General features: G+C 40.3%; 2 protein-coding genes across 2 annotated transcripts; both read left to right on the top strand.

Annotated features, from left to right (window-relative positions):
- The first annotated feature begins 41 nt into the window (after positions 1 to 41).
- On the top strand, positions 42 to 14603 carry prss59 (serine protease 59, putative). Its single transcript, XM_030744324.1, has 9 exons — positions 42 to 259; positions 471 to 652; positions 1979 to 2211; positions 3250 to 3385; positions 6398 to 6512; positions 11472 to 11673; positions 13008 to 13098; positions 13196 to 13398; positions 14308 to 14603. The coding sequence occupies exons 1-9, from the start codon at positions 68 to 70 to the stop codon at positions 14415 to 14417; spliced, it is 1464 nt and encodes a 487-aa protein (XP_030600184.1). The 5' UTR covers positions 42 to 67; the 3' UTR covers positions 14418 to 14603.
- Positions 14604 to 17174: 2571 nt separating this feature from the next.
- Positions 17175 to 25745, top strand: serpine2 (serpin peptidase inhibitor, clade E (nexin, plasminogen activator inhibitor type 1), member 2). The gene is made up of 9 exons (XM_030744325.1): positions 17175 to 17317; positions 19908 to 20177; positions 20345 to 20572; positions 20908 to 21105; positions 23963 to 24161; positions 24244 to 24341; positions 24813 to 24899; positions 24986 to 25069; positions 25178 to 25745. The coding sequence occupies exons 2-9, from the start codon at positions 19916 to 19918 to the stop codon at positions 25213 to 25215; spliced, it is 1194 nt and encodes a 397-aa protein (XP_030600185.1). The 5' UTR covers positions 17175 to 17317; positions 19908 to 19915; the 3' UTR covers positions 25216 to 25745.
- Positions 25746 to 26833: the final 1088 nt, after the last annotated feature.

The raw sequence follows: 26833 nt of genomic DNA, 5'->3' as shown, positions 1-26833 counted from the left end.
AAGTAGCAGGACTTGTCATATGACTGCTCTGTCACATGCCCCTCACTGTTTCCTTCTTCATAGCGCTATGGCTTTTCACGCGTTTGCGCTGCTTCTCTGTCAGTTAACCCTACTTCTCTCCTTCTTTGCTGTCGCAGAGGGTCGTTACTTCAGGTTCAGAAAGTTTAAGGAAACCAAGCAGGGATCTCTGTTTGAGGAGCAGTGGTTCACACAGAAACTGGATCACTTCAACGGTGCAGACACAAGAGTGTGGAAGCAGGTAAGTCTGTATTGCATATAGATAAGGAAGCTTATCTATATATCATAAGGAAGCTTGTTTAATTTGGACAAAGGTACCATTGTGCATGTGTCCATCTGTCAAACAGGTGGAGCCTTTTTGGCTCATTTTACACACACTGCAACCCCACTGATGTGTTTCTATCCGTTGGTTTCACTTCCTGAATATCTCTCACTCTGTTGGTCCCTCTCAGAGGTACTTTGTAAATGAAGCCTTCTACAAGCCTGGTGGTCCAGTGTTTCTGATGATAGGGGGAGAGGGCCCAGCAAATCCAGCATGGATGGAGTACGGCAGCTGGCTCACCTATGCTGAGAAACTGGGAGCACTTTGCTTGATGCTGGAACATCGCTTCTATGGAAAGAGTCACCCTACAGTGTACGTTTATCACTGTCATTATGTCTTATTTATTTTACGGGAGAAATCTTTACGAGTCCGTGGAGTTTTTCTTTTACCCATCTTGACAATTATCCATTTCTCGGCCTGGTGGGTGTACTGTTGGTGACTTGAGGAAGTACCCTGCCCACTGTTAAGTCATTCAAATGAGCAGTTCTCATATTTTTTGCTAAAAGTTGTCAGTGTTTCCTTTAAAGTGACTTTTGCCTGATTCACTCTGTGTGCAGAGGTTGTGACACAAATACGGCCACTTCTGGTTCAGCAAGTTTAATGAAGCTATGAGAACATTTGTTGACATGGATGCATTCCCGAGATGCTTACCCTCAAGTTTAACCCTTTGAAGAATCACCTTATTGATCCCAGAGGGAAATTCATATGTCTGCCATATCTCATCTGCTTTTTGTATGAGAACTGAAAAGCCTGATGGCTGTGGGTGCGACTGGTTTTCTGTATCTCTTTGTTTTACAACGGAGCTGCAACCCACTATCTGCCTGTTCTTCACAGGCAGAATCACGTTTTTTTTGAGTCTATACTTAAGTAAGTCGTCCTATTTTTAGAACACTGGTAAGGTTGAGGCACATCTGCAAATTGTAGCTATAATAAAATAACTGACTTCCCTTCAGTTTCAGGTTATGAGCTAAATTAAGTCAAATGCAGAAGTGCAGTAGCAGTGTATGCCAAATATGTTTAGATATTTGCATATAATTATATTAAAAATGTCAAGTTTTCCTTGTTGCACTCCAGTGAGCTGAAATATTTAAAAGTCTCTTTCAGGTGGCCTAACCTCAGTTTGAGTCTTCAGACAGGAAGCTTCTGCCATGGCAAGCTGCTCTTGAGCAAGTGCAAAACACTTTGCTGAGAAAAAGTAAAGTTTAAAAGGACCTCTCATGAGTCATTACAGAAAGCAGATAAATTCTGCATGTTTCAGTGGATCCTGCTTAAGAAAGGCTGCTTTTCATCCAGTAGGTGGGGCTGCAAACTGCAGCCAATGTCGCATTTTCACTGTGGTGTCCTTAAAAATACAATATCAAATGGAAAACTTGGATATTTTCCTTTTTTTTTTAAATAATGTTGGGCTTTTCTTTCTTTTTGTTGCGTATTTCAGGGCCACCATAGTTCACAGCAGCTGGAGGGCTTTCAGCAACTGTGGTTGTTCACACTATGTGATCAAAAAGAATTTACATTTAAACCACCAGCTTAATATTTTTCAGCTGGTTTTCTTAGTACCACTAGATGGCAGCCCTGCATTTTCCCTATAGCCCAGTCCATGGATGCAGTAACATATGACACACTCCTTTCTTCATTTAGAGACCTCAGCACAGACAACCTGCGGTTCCTCAGCAGCCGCCAGGCACTGGCTGACCTAGCACACTTTCGCACTGTGATTGGCGAGACCCGAGGGTTGACCGACAGAAAGTGGGTGGCATTCGGCGGGTCGTACCCGGGCTCTCTAGCTGCTTGGTTCAGGCTCAAGTACCCACACCTGGTCTATGCGTCTGTGGCCACCAGTGCACCTGTTTATGCCACAGTCAACTTTCCAGGTAAGAAGAGACATGTGATGAAAAAGCACACAAATCATAAAATAAAGCCCTAATAAAAGTTGTGCTGCTGGATTTTAATATTGTGCCAAATTTCATTTAGAAAATTAGGGATTTTAACATGGATATTCATTTAGGAAACAAAGGGGAATGCCAGATTAAAGATAAATTGTGTTACTCAGTGTTACATTCAGCTGCACATAATGCATGAAGCAGCTTGTTGAAAAGCATATCCTCTTTGAGGATTTACTTTTCCTCCAGTTAAATGCAGGATCAACATCCTTGCCAAACAGATGAAGCATCAAATCAAACCACTCAACAAATTTTCCAGTTTTGCTCAGTGTCTTGGAAGTAAAAGGCCCAGACACATCAAAGATGAGGGCTCTTTCTCTATCTGTGTCTATGTTGTGTTTGGCCGAGTCCTTTGTTTTTCTCCGGAAGGCTGCAGGCTGGAATCAAGGTCAGAGGAGCTTTGAACATGGACTTACTCTTCCACCCACACACTTGTGCTGTCTTTAAGACATTATCACACACATTCAGAAGATATTCCTTTTGGATTTAGGGACACATGAGACACAACACCTGGGATGCATAGTGTACATGGTGTGCTGATGTCAGACGTCTCTTTTGTCCTCCAGTAACTCCATGGTTATTATTTCCCAAAACAGCCCAGCAGTAAGTCAGCATTACTACCAGTAAGAGGCTGGCTTTCAGTTGAGGGAGGGGAGGGAAGGAATTCCAGGATTGATTGCTGTGGATTTTTCTCCTCTGAGCTTTTAGACTTTCATAAGCTGTGGAGTTCACTCATCATTTCACTTTCAATCTCACTGAAACCCAAATAAATACTCTCTCAAACATTTAAATGGGCTGTGATTCACACACTGTTTTGGAGATAAATTGGTGCTTTTGCACTGCTTCTAAAACAGTCCTGTATGTTTAACCAAGTTTTTTTTTTTTTGTTGTTGTGTGTATTATTGTGGTCTTTTTATAGCAGCCCAGGTTTAAGTGTCCACCCCGCCCTCTCTTTGTTTTTTTCCCCAGAGTACTTGGAGGTTGTGTGGCGTTCGCTAGCTTCAGAGAACCCAGACTGCCCATTGCTGGTGAAAAAGGCTTCAGATGACCTCGCTGAACGCCTGAAAGACCCCAAAACCTATGACAACATCACCAAAGACTTCAAGTACGGCACGCTTACTCTCTGGAAGTGTTTCTTCTTTAGTCTGTTATTTACTGTGAGCTGAGCAGGGCCTCAGGTTGAGGCAGGATATATAAAAGAAGTGGGAATGGAAGCACAACAATTCTGTCAAATTTTAGTCTGTATTTAAAGTGGACCTGTTGTGCAGTTAATTTTTTCTGTCGCACATACACTGCTACACTGACAGATTTTCAAGTTAAAGCTTAACAAGTACTCTCTGTGAGCCAGAAGCTCAGGCTTCAGACTGCTCTGAATGGAACTGGATCTGTCTGATGTCTGATGAGTTGATGTCTTTAATATGGTCGTCTCAGCCACACGGCTCTAGCTCTGAGCACAGACGTCCTGTCCAACAGTTGCTCAAGCCTTCTGTTTATGAGGGGCAGCCAGTCAGAAGAAAGTTGGCTTAAATAGAGGGAGAAGGAAGCTGAAGGGCTTGTTTCAGACTGTGAAGGGGAAAAAAATGTAATCTCTATCAATGACCCAATTTTTTTTTCTCCCTCCGCCCTCCTGTTAGCTTTGCTGCAGCTCTTTAAATTAGACCTCTATTAATCTCATTAGTTAATGAAATTTGATGACCTCGGTAAACTCCCAGTATGACTTCATTCACCAATTTAAGTTGAAGTCTAATCAGGCCGAATACTGTAAACAAGCTGAGTGCATGCCTGCAGGTCTTCAGAGCTTTTACCCTCCATAGTTTGATTATAAAAGTAGAGAACTAAGCTTTATGATAGTTGTTTTCCATTTACAAAGCCAGACTGCACAAATATGCTAGGACTTCATTAAAGACACTTTAAAAAGAAATACAAATTAGATTTTTTACTATCATGAAGGGATGCAAACTCATGCTTCATAAAAATAAACACGGTAATTTAAGGTGGTGAATTCTATTTTCCTTTTTGTTGAGGAGCATTTACAAAATGATATTTGATTCTGCTGGTGTTTAAAGAGGACTTGTCCCACTTTTCTGTCATATAACATGATGATGTTGATTCTCATATTAAACATGGCCAAAGTTTCAAATAATGAGGTCAGGGTAAGTACAAGTAATCTCTGTGAGCCAAAAGCTCGAGTTTCAGACTGCTCTGTTTCATACACTTTTTATTCCTGTGGAGTTGTTTCTCTGCTCCAGAGCACTAAGGTCATCCACGATGTGCTCTGCAGTGTCCGGAAATTACACGGAAACTGTTCAGTGGATTTTTCTCAGATTTGGCAGAAACATTCATTGGGGGTCAGAGAGGAAGTGTTAATTGGTGCTCTGACTGAATATCTGGGGGCACCACAGGGCCCCCAACATTTTCACACATATTTGTTTAATTGTATAAAACCGTTGAGTAACTTTTTTTCTTTTAATATTGAATATGAATGTTGTTTGATTTGCCTTGAATCACTCTAAGGCCCCCCCCCCCCACACACACACACACACGCACGCACCATTGTCACCACTGATAGATTTTTTTGTACTCCTAATGGCCCCCCCAAATAGTAAATCTGTTTGTATTTTTTGTACAAATACATTGTGTTTCTGTAGACGGCATGAGCTGGAGATGTACTGAAAGTCTGAGGTTGAACAAGGTGAACAGAGATGGAGCTGGCACAGTTCCCTGTGGCGCTGCACTTAGTCTCACTTACTGCGGCCTGTCTGTCAGGCAGTCAGTAATCCATGATTATGCGTGTATCTGGAGTTGAGTGAGAGTTTCAAGGAGCAGCTAGGGTCATCTTGGGTCAGATCCCTGCGACGGCTCCTGAAGCTGTCACAAGGATCTATGCTGGGGCCTCTGGAGGGTTTCCGGGGGTTTCGTTTAGATCTCTGTAATACAGTGACCACATATCTTGAGTTTTGTGTTAGGGTTTATTCATTTACATCAGTTTATCATTGGGCCTATTATTAGTACTGTGGTTGTCTAAGATTTCAAGGCTTAATATTACTTAAAGAGGTTTTGAGTAAATAAAAGCGCTTCAGTGTTTGCTTTTATTGTATCATTTTCTTAGCCCTCTTATTACATTATTTTCTTCCAATTAACTTCCATTTTTCTCAGTTACAAACATGAGGTCATTCTTAGCATTGCTCGTGCCATGTGTGGAGCCTCTGATGTTATTTTATAGTCTATATTTGAGGTTGTTATAGTGACTGTCAGCATGATGAATAAGCAGACTCGAATGGCGTCTTCAATTGTGCGGTTAGTCTCACAGAACTAATGCTGTCATAGGGACACACGAAAACTGCCCTGACCACACTGCCCATCTTTTATTTCAGCTTCATGCAGACATGTCCTCATGCAGGCGGCAGAGGTCACAAAGGTTGGTGGTTTGGAGGCGTATCCAGCTTCAGAACCACAAACCAGCAGCCAATACAGCGCTTGCGTCACGATTTCAGCACGGAGGAAATTTTGTTCACTGCTCACACAGAGGAGTTGTCAGAAAACAAAAGTGGGGTCTGAGATCAGACAAAATTTGCATCTCATCTGGGGAAGCATTTAAACACCTGGACCCGGGCAAGTTTGTGGTTTACCTAAGGTCTGACAGAAAGGCATGAGGCCTGTAATTTTACTCCCTTAAATGCTCTCACAGGCACGCTTGAATGTTTACTGAGGTCTGTTTGTGGATGTGTGTAGATGAAGTACAATCACTGCCCTATAATTACTGTCAGCTTGACAGACGACCCTCAGCTGCATGCGTGGATTGACGCTGAATAAATGAATGTTCGCTTGATTAAAAGCGGAAGTTATATAGCACCAAATCACAACAACCGTCACCTCAACATGCTTTAGATTGTAAGGTAAAGACCCAACAATAATACAGAGAAAGTAACAACCTCCAAGCACATGTTGGAGGCTACTTGTGTATTTTTTTTTTTTTTCCACTAAAGTGGCTTTTCATGAGAACATTGGGGGGGGGGTGGCAAGATGTACTTTGCTATTGTTAATTGATATATTTTTCCCCCTTTCTCTTTTTCTAATTCTAATCCCTTCCTCTGTTTTCACTCCTCTCCCCCTTCAGTTTGTGCTCCAAACTACAGATCCAGACAGAGATGGACTCTGCCTATTTCCTGGAGACGCTGGCTGGCAACTTCATGGATGTGGTCCAGTACAATGAAGATAACAGGGGGTTTGAGGTGAGATAGAGAGAGGAAAGGGAAAGCCAAACGATGTGACTGGAAAAAGCCAAAAAATGTGACTTTTGGAGGCAGATGGTTATAAATTTGGATTAAGGATATCAAGAGCTGACATTTGTAAGCCATAAAAAAGAAAAACATTTGCTTACAGGAACATTTCAGCTTATCATGCAGAGGGTGCAGCACTTGACCCCCTAGTGCCCTTTGCGTCTGAGCTTTATCATTGTCATAAATCCACAGATTTGGTTCAGTTAAGAGGAGACACTCCCTTAAAGGGTGAATAAACAACACAGCTGATGTGTAGTATGTGTAGTAACACGCCTGCAGCCAACTCTGCAGGACAGGCACAGATGCATGTCTCTAGCTGCTGTTCAGTAAGATTACAGGGAGAAAAAAAAACTTGCATAGTGCGTGGGTGTGCATGCTCACAAAGCATGCCCCAGCATGCATTTTTTCAAACGATTTAAGATGATTCAAAATGATGTGCAAAGACATCTGATATGGAAAGAATGTTTTCATTAAGACATGATTTATTTGTGTTGAGTCATCACAGAAGAAAATAGTGGAGAGGCTTTGTAGCTGCTGGGGCCTGAGTTATATCAGGGGGGTTACTGGCAGCCCAAGCAGTATGCTGAAACATGATAAACCCTGCATTGTCTAACAGCGAGAGGGTCAGAGATACTGCCTTGGAAGAATGTTTCCAAGGTTGTGTCAGGGACCTATTGCTTGCTTACTGTGTCTGTATGTTTATATAATAAGTGGTGCCTGGCTTGTTGCTCTGCAAAGTGGAGGCCAAGTAGATAACACTGGATGGTGGGTGGTAGGTTTCGACTTGTTTTTAAATGAGAGACACAAGCATCGTGGTATTTGTTGTCGGTTATTTTATCTAAGATTTGCTTGTATTGTAGAAGAAATATTTCTAACAGACAATATGAAATAACACATCCAATGAGTTATATGGTCATGAGAAATGTGCTGTTCTGTGCAAAAGTCTCGAGCCACCTCTCATTTTGCTAGGGAAATGGGTGCAATGTGCAAACATGCAATACAATGGAAAAGCAGTATATAAGTTAAAAACAGTGTTTGTCCAGTTCTAACAAGCGTGAAAGTCAATATTTGTTAGAACGCAGCCTGAACTCTCAGCTTTCTGTGATTTAAGCAGTCTTCAGGAATAATTCTCCAGGCTTCCTAAAGGACATTCAAAGCTCTTCTTTGGATGTTTCTGCCTTTTGTTCTGTTATATGTTATATTTTTGTATATTATATAATATTATCTAATCTATATAAAATATACACAATTAAATGTACCTCTTGTGATGTACTTGGGGCCATATCATGAAAAGTTCATGAATACACGATTAAATCTGGGCATCTTGCAGCAAGCAAGCAATGTAGCAGCCCCTCACTGATCTCGGAGTTGTCCCAGTCGGATCAGTGAAATGTTCTGATGACACTTGTAGTTTCCCATTACTCATATTAAAGCAGCCTCTCCGATGTGCCATCTAATGTATATCTGTGTCTGTCAAACTGAAAAACAATCTGATTATACATAGACATATAGATAGTGGCCTTACCTGATGTTCTAGTGTGCATTGTGGCTTTTTTGTTTGTTTGTTTGTTTGTTTTTGAGCTGCCAATAAGTGCATCAAGTCAGACGCAAGGCTCACTTTGAGAAACAGTCAGATTATGTTTATAATAGAAGGCTTTCTAATTGATCGACTAGTTGTTAGATGTTGATTAGATGTTTTAGTCTACTCTATAGTAGTGGACTAGACAAGCTACCAACCTTCCCATCCCTTGTCATTTTGATAGCATCCCTGGAGAAAAAAAAAAATCTTTGTTTTCATATTCCACATAGCAGTGGTTCCCAAAGTCAAGAGAGCTGCGGCCCCCTTAAAAAAACAGAATCCCATGACCCCGGTTGCCCATTAGCGGCAGCCTGTGAAATTTTCCTCACTAGAAGCTGGTCTTCACTCTCATCAAAATACAAGAGAAAGTGATGTATTTCCTTTAAAATCTGATTTAAAAAAACATAAGCAACACAGGCTGTTGGCTATAAATTGCTAATACTACCTAGTCATATATAAAGTGCCAATGCAATATGTAACCCACCTGCCACTGGGACACAAACTTCAATGCAAGAGCAGTAAATTTAGATCAGAGTAATGAGTAATTAAAACTAGACACCTCCTATTATATTTATATAAATATGTAACTATGCATACTTGTGATTAATTTCATGTTTGTAAATGAGAACTGGTTCTCAAACATTTTACCTGGTAAAATAAAGGTTAAAAAACAAACAAACCCAGACTTTCAGTTATGACTGTGCCCCCCCCCGGCAGTACATTTGCAGCCCGCACTCTGGGAACCACTGCCATATAGTATTCTCCCAAGCCAAAATCTTGTCTACACTACTCACAATGCACCCTGCTGGTAGTTCAGTCAGGTGTGCGTGTGTGTATGTATGTTAATTCAGTGGAAAATAAATCATAATTAAGCTGTTTTTAGTACAAAATAATAGAAGTCCCATTTTATATTATCTGTTACTGTACTTTGTTCTCACCTTTTCCCTACTTTTTTGGGTTGTTTTTTTTTTAAACAGTTACCCTTTTTTCCCCTCCCCTTTTTTCATCCCATCCCCTCTCTGTCCCCCTGGTGCCTTGAGGAGACGTGAGTCCGGTTACCAATAAGCTGATGTGAAAAAGTAACAAAAGACCCTTTGGTCTCTCTGGTTTCCTGTCGCCCCAAGCTAAAGAGACGCTTATAAAAGAACTGAGAGAAGCGTTGGGCCACATAGTCCACAGTGCTAGCAGACAAGCACAGCCAGCAGCTGCCTCTGTGACACAAAGGGCAGAGCAAACTACCAGGTTTTAGGTACCTCTGAGGAATTTGGGTAAGAACTCGGGGTGAGGTGTAACCCAATCAGTAGAGTCACAGCAGTGGCTTCATGGTTAGGGTTGTCAATGGGGTGCTTTATAAAATACAGAAGGACCTTATGTAACAGTATAGCCAGTAGAACACATACAAACAGTTTCCTTTTTTTTTAAGCACAGAAGAGGGGGATTGCGGTCACAGATCATTTAGGCTTTCATTTTGCACGTAAGCACCGCTCTGATCACTGCCACCTGTTTACTCCAGCAGCCTCACTCCAGTAAATAACACATTCAGTGTGTCTCAGTGCTTCCATCAGAGCACTGTTTGACAGAGTAGTGTTGTCTCAAGTTAAACACTTCGCAATATGTGTCTTGTGAATTTGTAACTTGTCCAAACCACACAACACATGTAATGTGTGGTTTTACCTGCAATGCTTAAAGAAATTTGCCTCCTTATACCTGCATTACTTTCATCATTATGGGTGCTGAAGATTTGTCCTCCTTCTGTTGGCTCAAGATTGTTTGATCCCTTCCTTTTTACTATGTGGCTAAGATGGCAATCACTGGGTTTGATTTAACCTTACTTACTAATGTGAACACACTTACGCACTCAAAATTGCGAGTGTAAGCAATTTTAGGCAGGTTTATATGTGGAAGTGCACACCAAGAGTGCTGGACAGCAGCCACTCAGTGTTTCTGATGATCATAATAGGCACACATGGAGCAGGCTGCCTCAATTATCCAGAAATTGCTGTAGATTGTTCTCTTTAATTGCTGATCTGATGCACGTCTACTGATTGTAGACAGCAAGATTTGTTAGGAAAAAATGTGAACATATTGTGCGTTATCTCCAACAGTGGGCACGATGTTGGGCCAAGCAGCATTTGCTTTAGTTTTTATAGAAGAAAGAACAGACCGCCTAAAAAGAAATACTGATATTTGCCTCCACAGATGGAAATCCAGAGCGTGTAAAACTTTAACTTATTGACTTATTTTTGCGGCTCAATTTATATGCAAAACACTGCATAGCTGCCAGGAGAAGTTAACCCTCATTTGCATAAGATTAAAGCTTTTTTTTTTTTTTTTTTTTGGGTTAACTTTCGGCTTCTCTCTATTGTCGAGCTGCTAGTGAGTCTCTCAGAGCCTTAAATCCCCAGAGTGCCCTGGGAAGAGATTCTTGCATGTTAGAAAATGCCTGGGGGGGCAAACTTTGCCTCACTTCATGCTGCCGGCGTGTGCGCCTTTGTGCTCGTGCTACCATCACGTCACAATTAACACAGATAAACACAGATAAAATCATTTTTAAAAATAATTTTCAACCATGATTACATAGTTTTAGCCATTAGCATTTTTGTTTGTTTTTCTGGTTGGTCAATCCACAACTTTTCCATCCATGCATTTATGCAAAAGGTTCACAAGTACACTAATTTACAAAGGGACACAGAGAGGAATCGTACCTTTTGGCGTAATGCTTTAAGATGAAATTAAAGCTGTAAAATGTGGGTTCTCCACATTTTACAGGAACAACAGCCATTATAGATGAGTGTGCAGTAGAGGAGCTGATTCACAGGGTAGATTTCTTCCCAGCTGGCCTGAAATAGCCTCATCTCTGTGTCACCATCTGGGAAAATAACCTGCCCTTGTCCATGCATTAAATGAATAAATATTCATGCTATGTTATGGAAGTTGTGCAAAATATTTAAAAGGCAGTCCCACCACAAGGTCCTTTCAACAACTGTTTTGGAGCTTCTTGTGATATCAATGTCAAAAACAACTGCTACTTCAACCTTGATCTGTTTTTTTTATTTTATTTTTTTCCCCCGTGGGGTGGGGTGGGTGGCTTTTCCAGACACAATTTCTCGATGATCTCTTGTTCCATACCAGCCGTGTAGTTTCACATTTAACATAATTGCCTCCCAAGCTTCATCTAATTGACCACTTGAGTGCAGCGGCCCATTGAGTGTCAGCAGAATAAGTTGTGGCTTCAGACTGCCCTAAAGTTGAATAAATATGAAGTGTTTCCATGCAATCTTAACATTTTTTTTTTCCTTTTCCTTTTGGTGTGCTGTGATATGTCATTAAAGGGTCTGGCTGGTACCAACATCACCATCAAGGTGTTGTGTGGTGTGATGGCTGATACCTCACTGGGAGAGCCTTATGCCAGATACGCTGCCGTGGCCCGTCTCATGATGGAGACCTTTTCTATGAAATGCCTGGACACCAACGTCACTAAATGCGTCAGCGACATGACTAATGCATCCTGGGATGGACCGGCTGCAGGGGGAGGTGGGTGTGGATGAGTCTTACTGGGAAGTGGTATTTGGTTTGTAACAAATAAGGTTATTTTATTTAGGTCCAACTTAGGATTCTTGTGAAACAGATATTTTTGTACCTTGCAATTTTAGGGCCTCTTTTGTTGTTTGGTGGTCAGGTAGTGTGTTTTTATTCTTACAGTGGAGAAAAACTCACATCTCATTGTGATTTTTTTTTTTTTTTTTTTCTTCTCCCACTGTCATACAGCAATAATTCAGGAGTACTGCAGTAGACTCAGGAAACTGAATATAATACAGTCACTGGCTGTGTTTATGGGATGTGGTTACTATCCTAACCTAGCGAATAAACGTTTGCTGAAGCTAATTCCGGCAAAGGAGGTACACCAAAAATGTGGTTGCATAATTTTCTCCTAAATAAATCCTAGCACAACATCCCAAAATAATGCTGGCTTTTTCTAAATAAAGCTTTCATCAGGGTTTAAATGCCCCATATTGTAGCCCCCTTTTAAAAGGTTAAATAAAGTGTGAAATGTCTCCAGAATGCATGTTTCTAGTTTCAGCTCAGAGTATTATACGGACCATTCATTCTGCCGTGGCTACAGACTCTGTTTCTGTTTCTGCAGCATTAAAATACTAAAGTGCAGCTGCTGCTGCTTATGCTCCATTTCAGAACAGTCAGAGTAAGCAGAAGTGACTCTAGTGAGTTAAAAGAATATACTGTACCGTATATAAATAAAATGACCGACTGCAAATCAGCTGCTAGGTCTGTATTCAGGAGCTGGGCTCTTCTCTAGCTGGAGGCGGTGCCCGGCCTGTGCTGACATCACAACTGGCTGCAAACCAAAGCGGCTTGTTCAGACACACTTCTTGATCTGTGCAGAATAAAAAGACAAATATTTTGATGATCTACTTGCATTTGTAGGTCAAGAGACACACTAGAGAGATGTTAAAAACAGTGATGTGAATTTAGCATATTTGTGTCCCATTATATAGAAGAAAAACAAAAACACACATAACATAGGGATCGATGCATAACAACTTTGAGGTAAAAATTGCATTTTTGCCCTGGGTTAGTCGTTTCCACTCCTAGCTCAAACTTCATGAGTGGGAGGGGGTCACAGGAACAGGATGTGGCCTTTAAAAAGCCTTTGGGATGCGCTTGCGTAAATTTCCCTGCCCAGCTCTTTGTCTTGGGGCTCCAGTTGCACTGTTTCCTGTCTATATTATGGCTGAATAACTGAAAATGAATACTTTTATGGATTCCAGGCACTAATGCCACAGAGCGAGTGATGCTAACCAGCAAATGAACGTGCTGTTCATGGGTAATCTTTGTGTATGTGTTGTTAGGGAGACAGTGGGTCTACCAGACCTGTGCTGAATTTGGATTCTACCAGAGCACCGATTCGCCCAACCAGCCATTCACTGGCTTCCCTCTTGCGTGAGTACACTAAACACAGCCAATAAGCAGCATACATTGGCCTTTTCCAGCTTAATTAGGCATTCTGTTGTGATTCTGTTTGTTTTTTTCCACCCAGGTATTTTTTGAAACAGTGTGCGATCTTCTACAACATCAGTGCTGAGCAGGTGGCAGAGGCTGTCACCCAGAGCAATGAGTATTACGGTGGTTACGACATCCGCTCGAGCAGAATAGTGTTCCCCAATGGATCCATCGACCCCTGGCACGCCTTGGGCATCACCCAGGACATCTCAGCTGACCTCCCTGCAGTTTTCATCAAAGGTGAGGGGAAAAAAGTTATGCATAATGAATTATCTGAATGACAGAGAAGCAGTGTCAGGTAAGAACTGGATTTTGGTTACATTAAAGGTTTTAAGAGTTGTATGTAACCATTGCAAATACTTTAGATATGTGTTCAAATGGAACCAAACTCAACTTGAGAAGCTTTATGGTTGAAGATGTCATTTGACAAGATTGTGTGCACATGTTTAAAGAGAACCTATTATGCCTTATATTCTGTCATATGTATACTGTTAAAACTAGTGGATGTTTGTATTAAGTTTCAAATAATGAGGTCAGCATATGTGGACATAATCCCTGTGAATCAAAAGCTCAAGCTGCAGATTACTCTAAACACATAGTGTCAGTTATTCCTATTTTTCGATATTTTTTTGATGTCAGTGAGAGCCATTATCCCTAATGTTGTCATCTCAGACATACAGCTCTGGCTGTTAAGACCCACCCACCTGCTGTTCAAATTTTCTGTTTGCGAGGGACAGCCAATCAGAAGGAAGATGGGCTTGAAAGTCCAGGAGGCTTGTTTGAGTGGATCTGACTGGCTGCACCAAGGCCCAGCATAAGATAAAGATGTTAAACTATGTGAATCATGCAAAGTTTTGCTAACAGAGTGTACTGTGAAGCTGAAACTGAGCATAATAGGTCCCCTTTAAGGAATCGCCTTGCAAACTGTATATCTAATTGCACTGATTTTTTTTTACATAAAAGCTGAGACTGATCTATGTTTGTGCTTGCTTTACATTACATAAGCCAAAAAACTGTTTGAGAGCAGAACAATACCTTACTTGTTCAACTCAAATTTTATGAGCTAGTTAACTGTGCTTGGAACTCCTGTTTCCATCTGTTGTTTTTTTCCTGCCTTATCCACTTTGTTTTTATTCTCCTCCGATCCAGGAACAGCTCACTGCGCCAACATGTACCCAGCCAGGAGTGACGATCCCCCACAGCTGACTCTGGCCCGTGACCACATCTTTTTACTTCTGCAGCAGTGGTTGAAGCAGTGACTGAGAGCTAAATAAGCCCAGCGATGGCTTTGCAAAGCAAACACATTACTTCAGGTCACAGAGAGTGGAAAAAGAGTGCTTAACTTACTGCCAAACTTCTGGTTGATTGAAATACTATTTTGCACAGAAATCTTTTAGGGCCAATTCAGGTTTTAAATGCATGAATAAAGTTTTTTTTTTTAATTATTCCCTGTAGTTGCAGTTATTTTATGTTGGAAAAGTGGTCATTTTGCAGAATTAGAACCATTTCCTGCTGGTACTGGAACAGTATGGGACAGGATGGACATCACACTACAATTTGGGCTTACTCCAGTTAACCCAAAGCATTATAAACACACTAAGCACATATTTACTTTCTCGGGGTTAGGGATTTTACACAGGGAGAAATGTTTGCTTTTGGAGAATATTTTTGGCACTGAGAAATCAAAATCAAGGTTATCGGCAGGTTGATCATCACCCTTTCACTGTTGCAACAGAAGGATGAGTCACGTTTAAACAGGCAGCAACAGATCTGCAAAACTTTTCAACAGGGTATTTGATGAGAAATGGCTCCACTTTGTGTTTGTGTGTTTATAAGATAAGAGATAAGATAAGATAAAACTTTAATGATCCCACGACGGGGAAATTTGTGCATTACAGCAGCTCAATACAGAGAAAAAAAATGAAAAGGATGAGTAAGAACAAATAACTAAACTAAAAACTAAAACTAAAATTCAATAGAATAAAATAAAATAGCAAAAAACTATACACATATACATAAGCACTATATACATAAATATATATATATATATATATATATATATATATATATATATATATATATATATATATATATATATATTTACATATATATATATATATATATATATATATATATATATATATATATTTACATATACACACATATACACACATATACACACACGTCAAACACTATATACAGATATCAAAATATTATATACATTTGTAGCCGGTAAGGTACACAGCATACACGGTATGCATTATATGGGTGAGTGTAATAAATAAAATGTATCTGACTGTATGGATAAAGTGATGGCAGTGTAGGTAAAGTGTCCAAGTGACTCAAGACATTATGATGTGTTATACAGTCTAACTACTGTTGGGATGAATGACCTGCGAAAGCGCTCCTTCCTGCAGCGAGGATGTTTCAGTCTCTGACTGAAGGAGCTGCTCAGTTCACCCACGGTCTCATGAAGAGGGTGATGGGGGTTGTTCATGATGGATGTCAGCTTTGCTAACATCCTCCTCTCACCCACCACCATCACAGACTCCAGAGGACATCCCAACACAGAGCTAGACCTCCGCACCAGTTTGTCGATCCTGCTCCTGTCCCTTTCGGTGCATCCACCATGTTCCAGAAACATGCCCACATCTGGTCTTGCTCAGCAAGAGTTTAGTCTTGTTTGATGATAAGTGTAACTCAGTAGGAGGGGCATGATTATCATCTCCAGTCTGGCCCAGAGCTAGGTGTATTGGAAGCATTTAGGCCTTTTTGAAATTGCATGATGGGACTGGATGGCAGTGTTCTCATCTTTTGTCTTGAAGTAGATGGGTTTAGTTTAAAAAGCAGTATCAGGAATCAGACATTGGATGACATGATCATAGTGCGCAGCTGTGGGTTCGCTGACCTTTTCAGAATTCTCCAAACTCAGACAAAATGACCCACTTTGCTTAACAATGAGAACAGTCCCATCTCTGCATCTGGACATGCAACCCCCCCCCCCCCCCCCTTCATTCCAAACAAACACACCCAGAAAAGCTGTAGATGTGAATGCAGCCCCACTGTGGGTGTCCCATGCTGTATTTTCACAGCCTTGATGTAGTTATTTACTTGAGGCTGGGAAAATAACTTATTAAACTTGAAGGTTCAGCCTACAAAATACACAAGTGAATTATATGGTATTGTGATAGATCACTGTCCAGTTTGTGTTGAGGTAAACATTTATGATGGCTTTAGTGGTAATTACTCACACACTCTCTCTTAATCCTCTGTAATTCAAACCTCCAAGAACCCACTCCTAATCCTCCCTTTGGCAGCAGCAGGGATGTAATTGAGACTCAGCCTCTTTTCAGGTGAGTGTGTGTGTGTGTGTGTGTGTGTGTGTGAGAGAGAGAGACTTTCCAGTTGCATCTCCTCATCAGATAGAAAAGCATCAGCTGGGGCTTTGTCACTGTTCAGTTGCGGATAAGTTTTTCAAAATTCCTGACAGCACTTATTATTTGGAGGTTGTAAAATTATAGTTGGGTAAGTCTAAGCACTACTTTAAAATCGTATTAAAAGATTATATTTTGATTGTTAGTATTCATCAGGGTGAACTGTAGACCCCCAGTATTTTTTTTTTTTTTTTTACACATTTCAACATGGCTAAATGTTGCCATTTCCGTGCTGCTTTTAAACATTGCCCCACTTCCTGTTGTAAACATGCAGGCTTTAGCCGTCAAGTTAGCCAAGCCGTTACCGGAAGTAGCTTCATGAAGGCACTCACCAAATCTCTCTTTTGCGTCTCTGAGAAATGTGACCGGTAAATTGCCAAAATTTGAGAATTAATATAATTTTAAATTATGGATGGTGTACTAAAGAAAAAAAAATCAGTCTTTTCTCTGGTATGTACTTTGAAAGTGCGGCGGAGTCCCACATCCTGAACGCTCCGCAGTCAGCAGCTTGGTGGGAAGGCGGGGTTCACAGGCGGATAAATTCCTGTTTGAAACTGCGGTGGAGCCAGTAATAGGTCCAACTTCCACTTGAGCAAGGAGGATTTCTGTGCTGACTTTGCGGGCGAACCACTTAAGTTTCTCGTTTGAACGTAAGTGGGAAAAGCAAGCAAATAGCGCTGCATTTCAGCTGCGGGACTCTGCTAACTAACGTCCGCTGGAGTTAGGTAAGGACCGGCGCTTTTAATGGTATTTTTTTTTAGAATCAACTCAAGCAGCTGTTGTAAATTGCTTCAAGCGTTATATCCAACTATATTAAAAAAAAAAAAAAAAAAAAAAAGGAATAAAATTCGCCTGCACTAACACAAGAATACACTGTGTTGCTAACATTTACCAATGTCCAACAGCTTTGATTAAATTAAATAAATAAGAGAAAGAACCATAGGGAAGTATTAATCTATGCGTAATTGAAGTTGTGTTCACGTGACTTGCTTTTAACACTGCGCTCAAAAGCTTGCGCTGACTCCCCGCAGTTTGCACCGAGCGTTGTTTAAATGTGTGAGAAAGATTAAGCAAAATGGTTACCTCTGTTCCACAAATTAAAAAGTTCCTGTTCATGTTTCCTGTTATTAAGGCTACAGCTGCGGAATATTGAGCCCAAGTGGTGATGCATTGCATGTCTTCAAACTTTGTTTTGTCTGGCTGAGTGTATGCAAACCGCATGTCCGTGTTTTCTCAGCAATACTGCTTTTTAACAGCACATCCCGCTGGTGTAAAAACGGGCAGTTATAACCAACAACTTGCCATATCTTATGCACAATTCACACTGCCAATATAGCACCTCTTCAATAAATGAGCCAGCAGGGATTCAGTCTGGCTCTTGTGACTACAATCCTGCTTCAGAGAGTGGTTTTAGGCTGAATCGTTTTCCCAAACCGGTCCTAAATGTTATTTTGGACTCAAAATAAAAGAAGGGGTCAGTTTCAGTGTTCTGGCTATGGATAGTTTGTGATATTTAGATATAGTGAGTAAGAGTTAGTCAGACTGGATAAATGATTTTGCTGTTTTAAGGACAGGGAAAGGTGCATGTGTTTAATCATGAGTCATATCCATATATTATGGAAGTGACTTTAAGGAATGCTTGCACTGGTAGAGAGGGGGGGGGGGGTGTGCGTGTGTGTGTTTTAATATAAATTACACTGGGCAACAATTTTTTACTTTTTGAATGTTGTCTAGATTTCTACAACTGATTTAGGGTATTTTTGCCCTGCTGAATCAGGAAATGGCATCCGTTTTTCTCCATCAGGTTAGGTTTTTGTGCTAAGTTGATTTGAAAAAAAATCAGATCTTGTGACAAAATCGATTACATTTTTGTGGCATTATCAGCTGATTTTTGTCAACACATATCATCCTAAATATGTTAAGAGAAAAAAATGTTTTTCCAACAACATATATTGATTACCTGATAGAAACATCGATTACTGTAAACTGAATGGTGGGCAATGATAAAGGTAAGTACACGTAAATTGCATGTTGCTTCACCATTGTTCAAACTTCAGGGCTTGAACTTCCATTTCTTCGAACTCCTGGAATGCCCAGCGGCAGGGACTCCATCTCTTTCATGTCCTGATGGAATCTCTCCCCCTGCTCATCACTCATTGAACCCAGGTTCTCAGGAAACCGGTCCATATGTGAAAATAGGTAGTGCATCTTGATGCTCATGTTGCAGTCCAGGTTTCTGAAAGGTCAGCATGTTGTTCTGCATAGTTTCTGGCCTTATTGTTGCCAAGAAAGTTCTTCACTACCAGATCAAATGCCTTCCACGCTTCCAGTTCCACTTCGTTCATTGAGTTTTCGAACTCTGGATCTCTAATGAGCTGACGGATCTGAGGACCGTCAAAGATGCCAGCTTTCAACTTCTCCGTGGTCAATCCTGGGAAAGCCTGGCACAAGTAAGTGAAACAGTCACCATCCTTGTCCAGAGCCTTGGTGAACTGCTTCATTAAGCCGAGCTTGATGTGAAGCGGTGGGAAGAGTATTCTGTCTCTGTCCACCAGAGGGTCGTTGATGATGATCCTTTCTTTGCAAGGCACCAATTCCTCCCGCACAGCTGAGCACGGTCCCTACTATCCCACATGCACAGAAAACATGAGTACTTGGTGAAGCCAGACTGTTGTCCCAACAAAAAGTTCACCATCTTCAGGTCAACACAAATAAACCACTTATGCTGATCATAACCAATTTTCTCCAGCACATATTTCACCGCAAACTTCTCCTTCAGTGTAGTCGAGTGAGCGATGGGTACAGATCAAACTTTGCTATACACTTCGTGGGGTGGCTGTCCCATTAACTTTAGTTTTGATCCACCAACTTTATGCTTTGCCGCACCAATTTTTGGAAGACTTCGAGGTTTTATGACTTCAAACTGATCCCTTTTCAACATAATCACCCAGAACTACCGGACCTGAATACTTCTTGTCATTAAAATAATCATTTCCAATCAAAACAATTATTCGACATCGCATTTTACCCGACCTACTTCTTCTAAAATGCTCCACACATGCGTACATGTGAACAAAAACATAAAAAACGACGTGGCCATAGCTCAAAAACTTGACCTGATTGAGCAAAACCAATGTGATTTTTGGATTCAGCGCATCAGATTCGTCCTAAATCAGCTGAAAAAACACAGACAACAAATTTGTTGTTGACCAGTGTTATTAGTTGTATCATCTGTAATGTGTAATACAGAGTTCTAGAGGACAAATGAGCTCTCTACATTCCATATGCCAACTACCTCTTGTAATGTTTCTGCAGGTATCAAAATGAAGCACATGTCCTTATTGTGCCTCTGTGCATTGGTGACTTTGTACAGCCATAACAGGGTGCTGTCTCAAACGCCCTCTTACGGTGAAAGGGGCTCTGATCTCGGCATCCAGGTATTTCAGCAAGTGGCCCGTGCGAAGCCCCTGGAGAATGTGGTGCTTTCGCCCCATGGAGTGGCTTCCATCCTTGGCATGCTGCTACCTGGAGCCCACGGGGAAACACGGAAGCAAATCCTTAATGCTGTCCGCTACAAGAAAAATGGTAAGGACTGTTTCAGGCTGTAGAAGTTTTGGTAGTAGCTGGAGTTCTGCTGTATACAAGCAGAACTTAATTCACTGCCTTTACACGGGTCTTAAAGTTTTAGCTTAATGGATAAAACCCACAGGCAGTGTTGGAGAAACACTTCAAAGTTTCCTTGGTCTGCACAGGCCCTTACAAGATGTTGAAGAAGCTGCATAAGAACTTGACGGGCAAATCCAACCAGGACATCGTGCTGATTGCCAATGCTGTGTTCAGCCAGAAGGGTTTCCCCATGGAGGAGGCTTTTGTGACCTCCAACAAAGAGAACTTCCGGTGTCAGAGCAGGACCCTGGACTTCAGCAACCCTCATGCAGCAGCAGATGAAATCAATGAATGGGTCAACAATAAGACCAAAGGTAACACTGTATACACTAATTAAACTTCCATCTTTGTAGGCAGTTGAGTGGCAAAGTTTGGGCATTTCTTACATTTTGAGAAGATGATTACTTGCGAACAGGGTGCAGAATGTCTTTCCCTTCTTGTCATCTTATAGATTGTGTTTATGGAACAAAGCAAAATTCAAAAATACTACTGCACTATTATTCAGTCCATGTTATGCGCTCAATTTTCTGCTCTATCCGTGGTGCAATTTTACCTTCTCTGTCCCGAAGTGAATACAGAAGGGGTGTGTGTGTGTGTTAAATCAAACCTTGCTGATGGAATAATGCTCCTGTGCTGCATATTTATCCAGGTCACATCCCCAGCTTGATCAAAGCAGACATGCTGGATCCAGCTCTGACCCGTCTGGTAGCTGTCAACTCCATCTACTTCAAAGGCTTGTGGAAGTCCCGCTTCCAGCCTGAGAACACCAAGATGAGACCCTTCACCCGAGGCGATGGAGAAATGTATAAAGTCCCAATGATGTCCCAGCTATCAGTCTTCAACATAGGTGAGCGGTGATGTGAGAAACCATTTAAATGTCTAAAAAGAGCAGCCAGTGTGTTGGATAAATCATAATGCTGGAAAAAGAGCCATATTACTGTTAGTCTTTATGACTTTTCACTACTTTAGATCTATTTTGGCCATAATTAAAAGGCTCTTCTGCAATATTAGATACAGACTGGTTAAACTGAATTGCACACGTGTACTGCAAAGTCTCTTGGTTTAACAGCTGTTACAGTAGTACCCTGTAGAGTTCACAGAAGTTGAGTTTTCCTCCAAAATTCATTGTGTGTGTTCAAAACAAAGGTAGTGTAGTGAATCTTTCCTGGTAAACATTTACAAAGTCAACTATTTAAAAGTACCTGTTTGTTAAAGCCATGTTTTCTGGTTTACGCACTTTAAATGACTTAACTGCGTTACCGTTTGTGCTAGAGAAAACTCAAAAGGTTTTGAAAGAAGAAAAGACGAGCTTTACATGGATATTTGGTGTGTCCTTATAATGCAACCACAGCCACTGTCATTTTATGGTTCATAGACTAGGTTGTGTTGAGTTGTTTCTTTAAAAAAAATACAGACTTGGATATGCCACTTCAGTAGGATATTATTTAGTCCTGTGTGAAATGAAATGATATACCAGTCAGGTCTATATTTAGGTGACTTGTCAGAGTTGTGCTAGCCTGTGAGTGCTGCGGATAGACTCTCATACAGTACTGGAGTTAAATTAAGGTCATGTTCCACCACAAGGTGCAGATGTCCGACTCTTTTCATTGGTCTCCTGAAGTGTTTTGACTTTAGTGTGGGTACTCTGGATTGTTATCCCCAAGCTAGCAGTTTTGGGTCCTAAAGAGAACGCTAGAATGTAATGGCCCTGGTTACAGTACAGTAATGTTTTATGGCTGTGATGGGATTTACACATACTTGGCATTATGCCTTCATAATAGGTAGGTTAGTTTAATAACCATATAAAGCATAAAAATGGGAGGGAGTCTTGGGATACCTGTGGTGTGAGTGTGGTACTGTTCTTCTTTTTATGTGCTTTCTTTTGCCACAAGTTACATTCATTCTGCTGCACATTTGCTGCTGCTGTTCATCATTCTTGAGTCTCTACTTAAGTTGAAATGTGTTATTTAACAAGCTATAAAGGGACCCATCCAGTCCAGCAGTCTGTGCTATCTCAAACTTCAAACAATGGCATGTTTGAATTTAGTGAAATGCTCAAAGATGCAAAGAACTGTACCTTGTATATCTGTTTACACAGTGATTTTGTTTTTGTTTTTTTTTTTCTTTACTGTGTTTTGTGTGGGTCTGTTCTGAGGAAGAATAGTGCTCAGGAAACCATGCATGTTCCATTTCTAGACTAAATAGAAACTGATAGCTGTCTCTGATTAACATCGTGGTTAAACAAAAACATTTTTACCCACACAAATTCAGAGTTGTTCTGCAGCAAATCTAGCAGATGGTGCAGTTAAGTAAGACTTTGGGGCGACATTTTGCTCATTAAAAGAAATAACGTTGCATTGTGCAACTTATGCAAGCAAGTACCAGAGAAAAATGCCCAATATTTTTTTTTTTTTTTTTTTTTTTTTTTTTTGTGTAAGTGGAACCTACGATTTAAAACATGATGTACCACACCACCATACTGAAGGCCTTATAATGTGAGGTAGTGCAGAGTTTTATGTGCAACAGTGATTTTTTTTTTTTCCTTTTTAGATTAAGTTTAAAAAAAAAAAAAAATGGCATGAGTGCACAAGAGAGCTCTATAAAATGGCATAAATATGTACACTAAAGATCTTAAGAAATGGCAGCAAGAAGGTTTGATGCAGGAAGTTTGAAGTTATTTTGTTTTTGGTCAGATGTTGAAATATACAATTTCTACTAGGAGGAAGGCAAGAACAGCAAACTATGGGAAGGTATTTGATCACCATCCTGATTTCTTCTGTTTTTAGTGTGTATTTCATACTAAGCTGAACTTGATTTGAAAACAAATTCAGTTCCAATCTCCAAAAAGTGTAAAAACACAAATGCCATGATTTTCAAATAATTTAAACCCACATTTAATTGGAAAACAGAGACCTTGCCAAACTACATTATGCACACATTCTATCAGCATGGCTCTTTGTATGAGTCACGCCACCCCCACACCCCCACCATCAATTAGATGATAGGTTGGCAGTGATTAAATGAATCACACAAAACCTAGGTAACAACTTTTTTTTTTTTTTTTTTTTTTTCTTCTTCTTTTGTAGAGCTGCTTTACTGCAGCCACTTTAGAGACACTGAGATTCAAATGTTTTCTAAACACTTTAATTTTCTTGCTTCTGGGCCATTTAATAACCAACAATGAGCTTCAGCACTAAGACTGACCTTTACAATTCTCTGTAGGAGAGCAAGATTCATGTTTCTGTTAATCATGGCCAGCGGGCCCAAAATGGCACAGATTAACCATGAAATTATCAATAGATGCAAAGTATCTCCAGTAAAGTAATTCAGTTTGACTTAAGCAGGTAAAAGCTGATGGATGGTGACTATCTTAGACAATTCAACTTTAAACTTGGCAGTCCAGGAAAAAGGTTTGAGGGTCATCAAGGTGTGTCGTGGCAAGAGGTAGATTATGAATTTCACACTGGATGTGTGGCGTGCCTGTGCCTGTCTTCTTCGTCATCTCTTCTAGAATTTTAGATTTTGAGCATTATCTACATGGTTATGAAAATGGTCATTTTACATGAGCTTTTGATGGTACGGGGTTGGTAGAAAAGGAGTGGGGTGGATGGTACGGGGTTGGTAGAAAAGGAGTGGGGTGGAATTGTTTCCCAGTACTATAACACCATTCTAACTTCTAAGCTATAAATTTTATATTCTACTAGGCATGGCCACCACGCCTCAGGGGCTCAAATACAAGGTAATTGAGCTGCCGTATCATGGCAACAACATCAGCATGCTAATCGTTCTCCCATCTGAAGAGGACACCCCTCTGTCTCGTGTCATCCCACACATCAGCACTGCCACAGTGCGGAGCTGGACCAAACTGATGCACATGAGAAAAGTCCGCTTGTTCATCCCCAAGTAAGGCGCGAACCTGTGAAAATGTAATCATTGCTTCAGACGTGATAAATTGTGACATTGTGTGTTATGTTTGTGCTCTTAGGTTTACTGCTGATGCCGAGGTTGATTTGGAGGCCCCGCTTTCAGCTCTGGGAATAACAAACATTTTCAGTGAGGAAAAAGCTGACTTCAGATACCTCAGTGAGTGAAAGCAGAGTAACTGCAAACCAGACAGTGACCCAAGTCCTCCTGCACCACCAAAGTATTTATCCAATTTATTTGGATATGAGCAGGGCCTGGAAATATGATTGGATTGTTGGGTGTTTACAGAGAGCCACTCAGGGCCAGCTGAATTGTAGTTAGCTGTTCACTGTGAAACACTGAATCACTGCTCTTCTGTTTCGCCATTCCATTTGGAATGAGAGGAGCTGGGGATGAAGAGCTCTAGTGCCATCCTGTGGTGTAGTGAACCAAGTTTGTAGGATTTTTCTGGGGAAAAATCCTCCATATGTCCAGCAGATGTTTGCTGTAGTGCCACCATGTGGTGTAATGTAGAAAGAACTAGAGCATACACTCAGATTTAAGTGTGCTGGATGTGAACAGCTCTGATTCATACTGGAAAAGGCAAAGATGCAAATGATCTGAATAAGAGACTTGTGTATTGTTTTTCAGGTTCTGAGTCTGTGCATGTATCCAGGGCACTCCAGAAGGCCAAAATAATCGTCAGTGAAGATGGAACAAAAGCAGCAGCAGCCACTAGTGAGTATTTCTTCAATGAGGCTCGTCTTCCACTTGATTGTTTGTTTTTTGTTTTTTTTGTTTAACAGTGTTTTGCTTTTGTTTAGCTGCAATTTTGTTGGCTCGGTCCTCCCCACCCTGGGTTACAGTGGACAGACCTTTTGTGTTCCTCATTCGACATAACCCAACAGGTACAGATTTTTCTTCCATTTCCAGTTTTAAAATGCTGAAAAGTTCTTCATTTATAGAGCATAGCCAGCACTTGACCTGCACTGAGTTCTCCTTGTTTCTGTCCCCAGGCACCATCCTCTTTATGGGCCAGATCAACCAGCCTTGAGGCCAGCCCCCATCATCAACCCTAGCATCATTTACCACAACAGGACATGCTTATACACTGCCATGCATCAAAATACAAAATAAACACAGAACACACTCTTTGCCGAACACATTTGTACAAGGTGGATATATGATGTGATTTGTTTTAAATGTTGCTTTTTATGTTACCTGTTTTCTGTATTGCATAACATGCTGTATAAAATGTATTTTGCAGACTAAATTTTTGATGTTTTTGTTTTGTTTTGTTTTTTTCCCAATTGAAGACATCTTTAAGAGACTTTGAATGTCATTTGTGTATTTTCTCTACTCTGGAGTAGGATAATCAGTTTATTTATCATGTTAGTGTTTCAGTTTAAAAGTTGTCCTCATGTCATGTAACTTCAGTCTGTATTAAATTTCACTCCTAAGTTATGGCAATATTCATGCCATTGTCAAGAATTTGCTTTTAAAATTGTTTCCCTCGCAGAGGGAGTTTTCTGTTGTCATACTTGCTTCAAACTTTGGGAAAATAAATACATGTATTTATAACTATTTGTTTTTTTTTGTTTTTTTTTGTATTTTAAGGCTTGTTTGTTTTTTCTGTAATAGTAGTTTGACATTTATGCCTGCATATTATGGTACTTTTTTAGTTATAACATATCTCTTTAATGCCAAGTATATCATATTTGAGTTTTGAGACTTGTGCATTACCACTTTAATTTCATTTTCGATTTAAAAAAAAAAAAAAAAAAAACCTAAATAGCACAATAATTAGCAATAAAATTTAAAAAAAAAAGATGTGGCAAATATACAAATTAAAACTCGTGCAAATTTTATTTATCAGAAGGGTTCACTAAATACTCCAGTTTCAGAAATTGAATTATCTGGCAGTGATTTTGTGGTCCAGGTTCTATAGAGTTTAACGATGCAATGGATCCATTCAGCGTCCGTGTACTTTGGACCATTTTCTTATTCAGGGTCATGGATGGCTTGTTTACAAGAGTTCAAGATGTTTATTTTGGATCAGTCATACATCAGACATTAAAAGCCCCTGTCTTAAAAAAATATATAAAACAAATGCTGTGTGTTAAAAAAAAAAAAAAATTAAAAACATTGTTTTGCAAAAGTCACGAGCCACCTGTCATTTCTTTATATTTTGAGATACAGTGCTTAACAAGTTAGACCACCACCCAATGTTTATGCCACATCTGCTGTAAATTAACAGTACTGGTAATTACAAACATCAATTTATGTTTCTCTAATGGTTAATCCACTAGCATGTGTAAGCTCTTAAATCAAAATTATGTAATGCTGAAATGAGAGTTACTGTGTATGTCAGCATCACTTCATCATAGAAGTGGTAAGCAACATGATTTTTAAATATAGACCCAAATGGTTGTATTTACAATGAGAAGAGAATTGGACCCAGAATGGAACTTTGAGGTACCCCACAGGTTAAGGAGGCAGTGTTAGAAGAGGACTAGGTAGATAAGACTTAAACCATTTCATGGTAGTGGCCGATGCATTTCTCAAGAGGTGAGATAAGGATCTTGTGGTCAGATCCAGTAATACGAGTATAGCAGAGTTGCCAGCATCAACAACAAATAAAACTCTTAAAAGAGCAGATTCTGTCCTGTCGT

The sequence above is a fragment of the Archocentrus centrarchus genome, chromosome 13, assembly GCF_007364275.1.
Source record: "Archocentrus centrarchus isolate MPI-CPG fArcCen1 chromosome 13, fArcCen1, whole genome shotgun sequence".
Taxonomy (NCBI): domain Eukaryota; kingdom Metazoa; phylum Chordata; class Actinopteri; order Cichliformes; family Cichlidae; genus Archocentrus; species Archocentrus centrarchus.
Note: the sequence above shows the minus strand (reverse complement) of the source record. Positions and strands in the feature narration are given on the sequence as shown.

Bases quoted from the DNA above. Each gene is read 5' to 3' on its own strand.
- prss59 (XM_030744324.1), top strand. From the start codon at position 68: ATGGCTTTTCACGCGTTTGCGCTGCTTCTCTGTCAGTTAACCCTACTT. The intron at 260-470 runs GTAAGTCTGTAT...GGTCCCTCTCAG, and splicing joins ACACAAGAGTGTGGAAGCAG to AGGTACTTTGTAAATGAAGC. The intron at 2,212-3,249 runs GTAAGAAGAGAC...TTTTTTCCCCAG, and splicing joins TGCCACAGTCAACTTTCCAG to AGTACTTGGAGGTTGTGTGG.
- serpine2 (XM_030744325.1), top strand. From the start codon at position 19,916: ATGAAGCACATGTCCTTATTGTGCCTCTGTGCATTGGTGACTTTGTAC. The intron at 21,106-23,962 runs GTGAGCGGTGAT...ATATTCTACTAG, and splicing joins GCTATCAGTCTTCAACATAG to GCATGGCCACCACGCCTCAG. The intron at 24,342-24,812 runs GTGAGTGAAAGC...ATTGTTTTTCAG, and splicing joins AGCTGACTTCAGATACCTCA to GTTCTGAGTCTGTGCATGTA.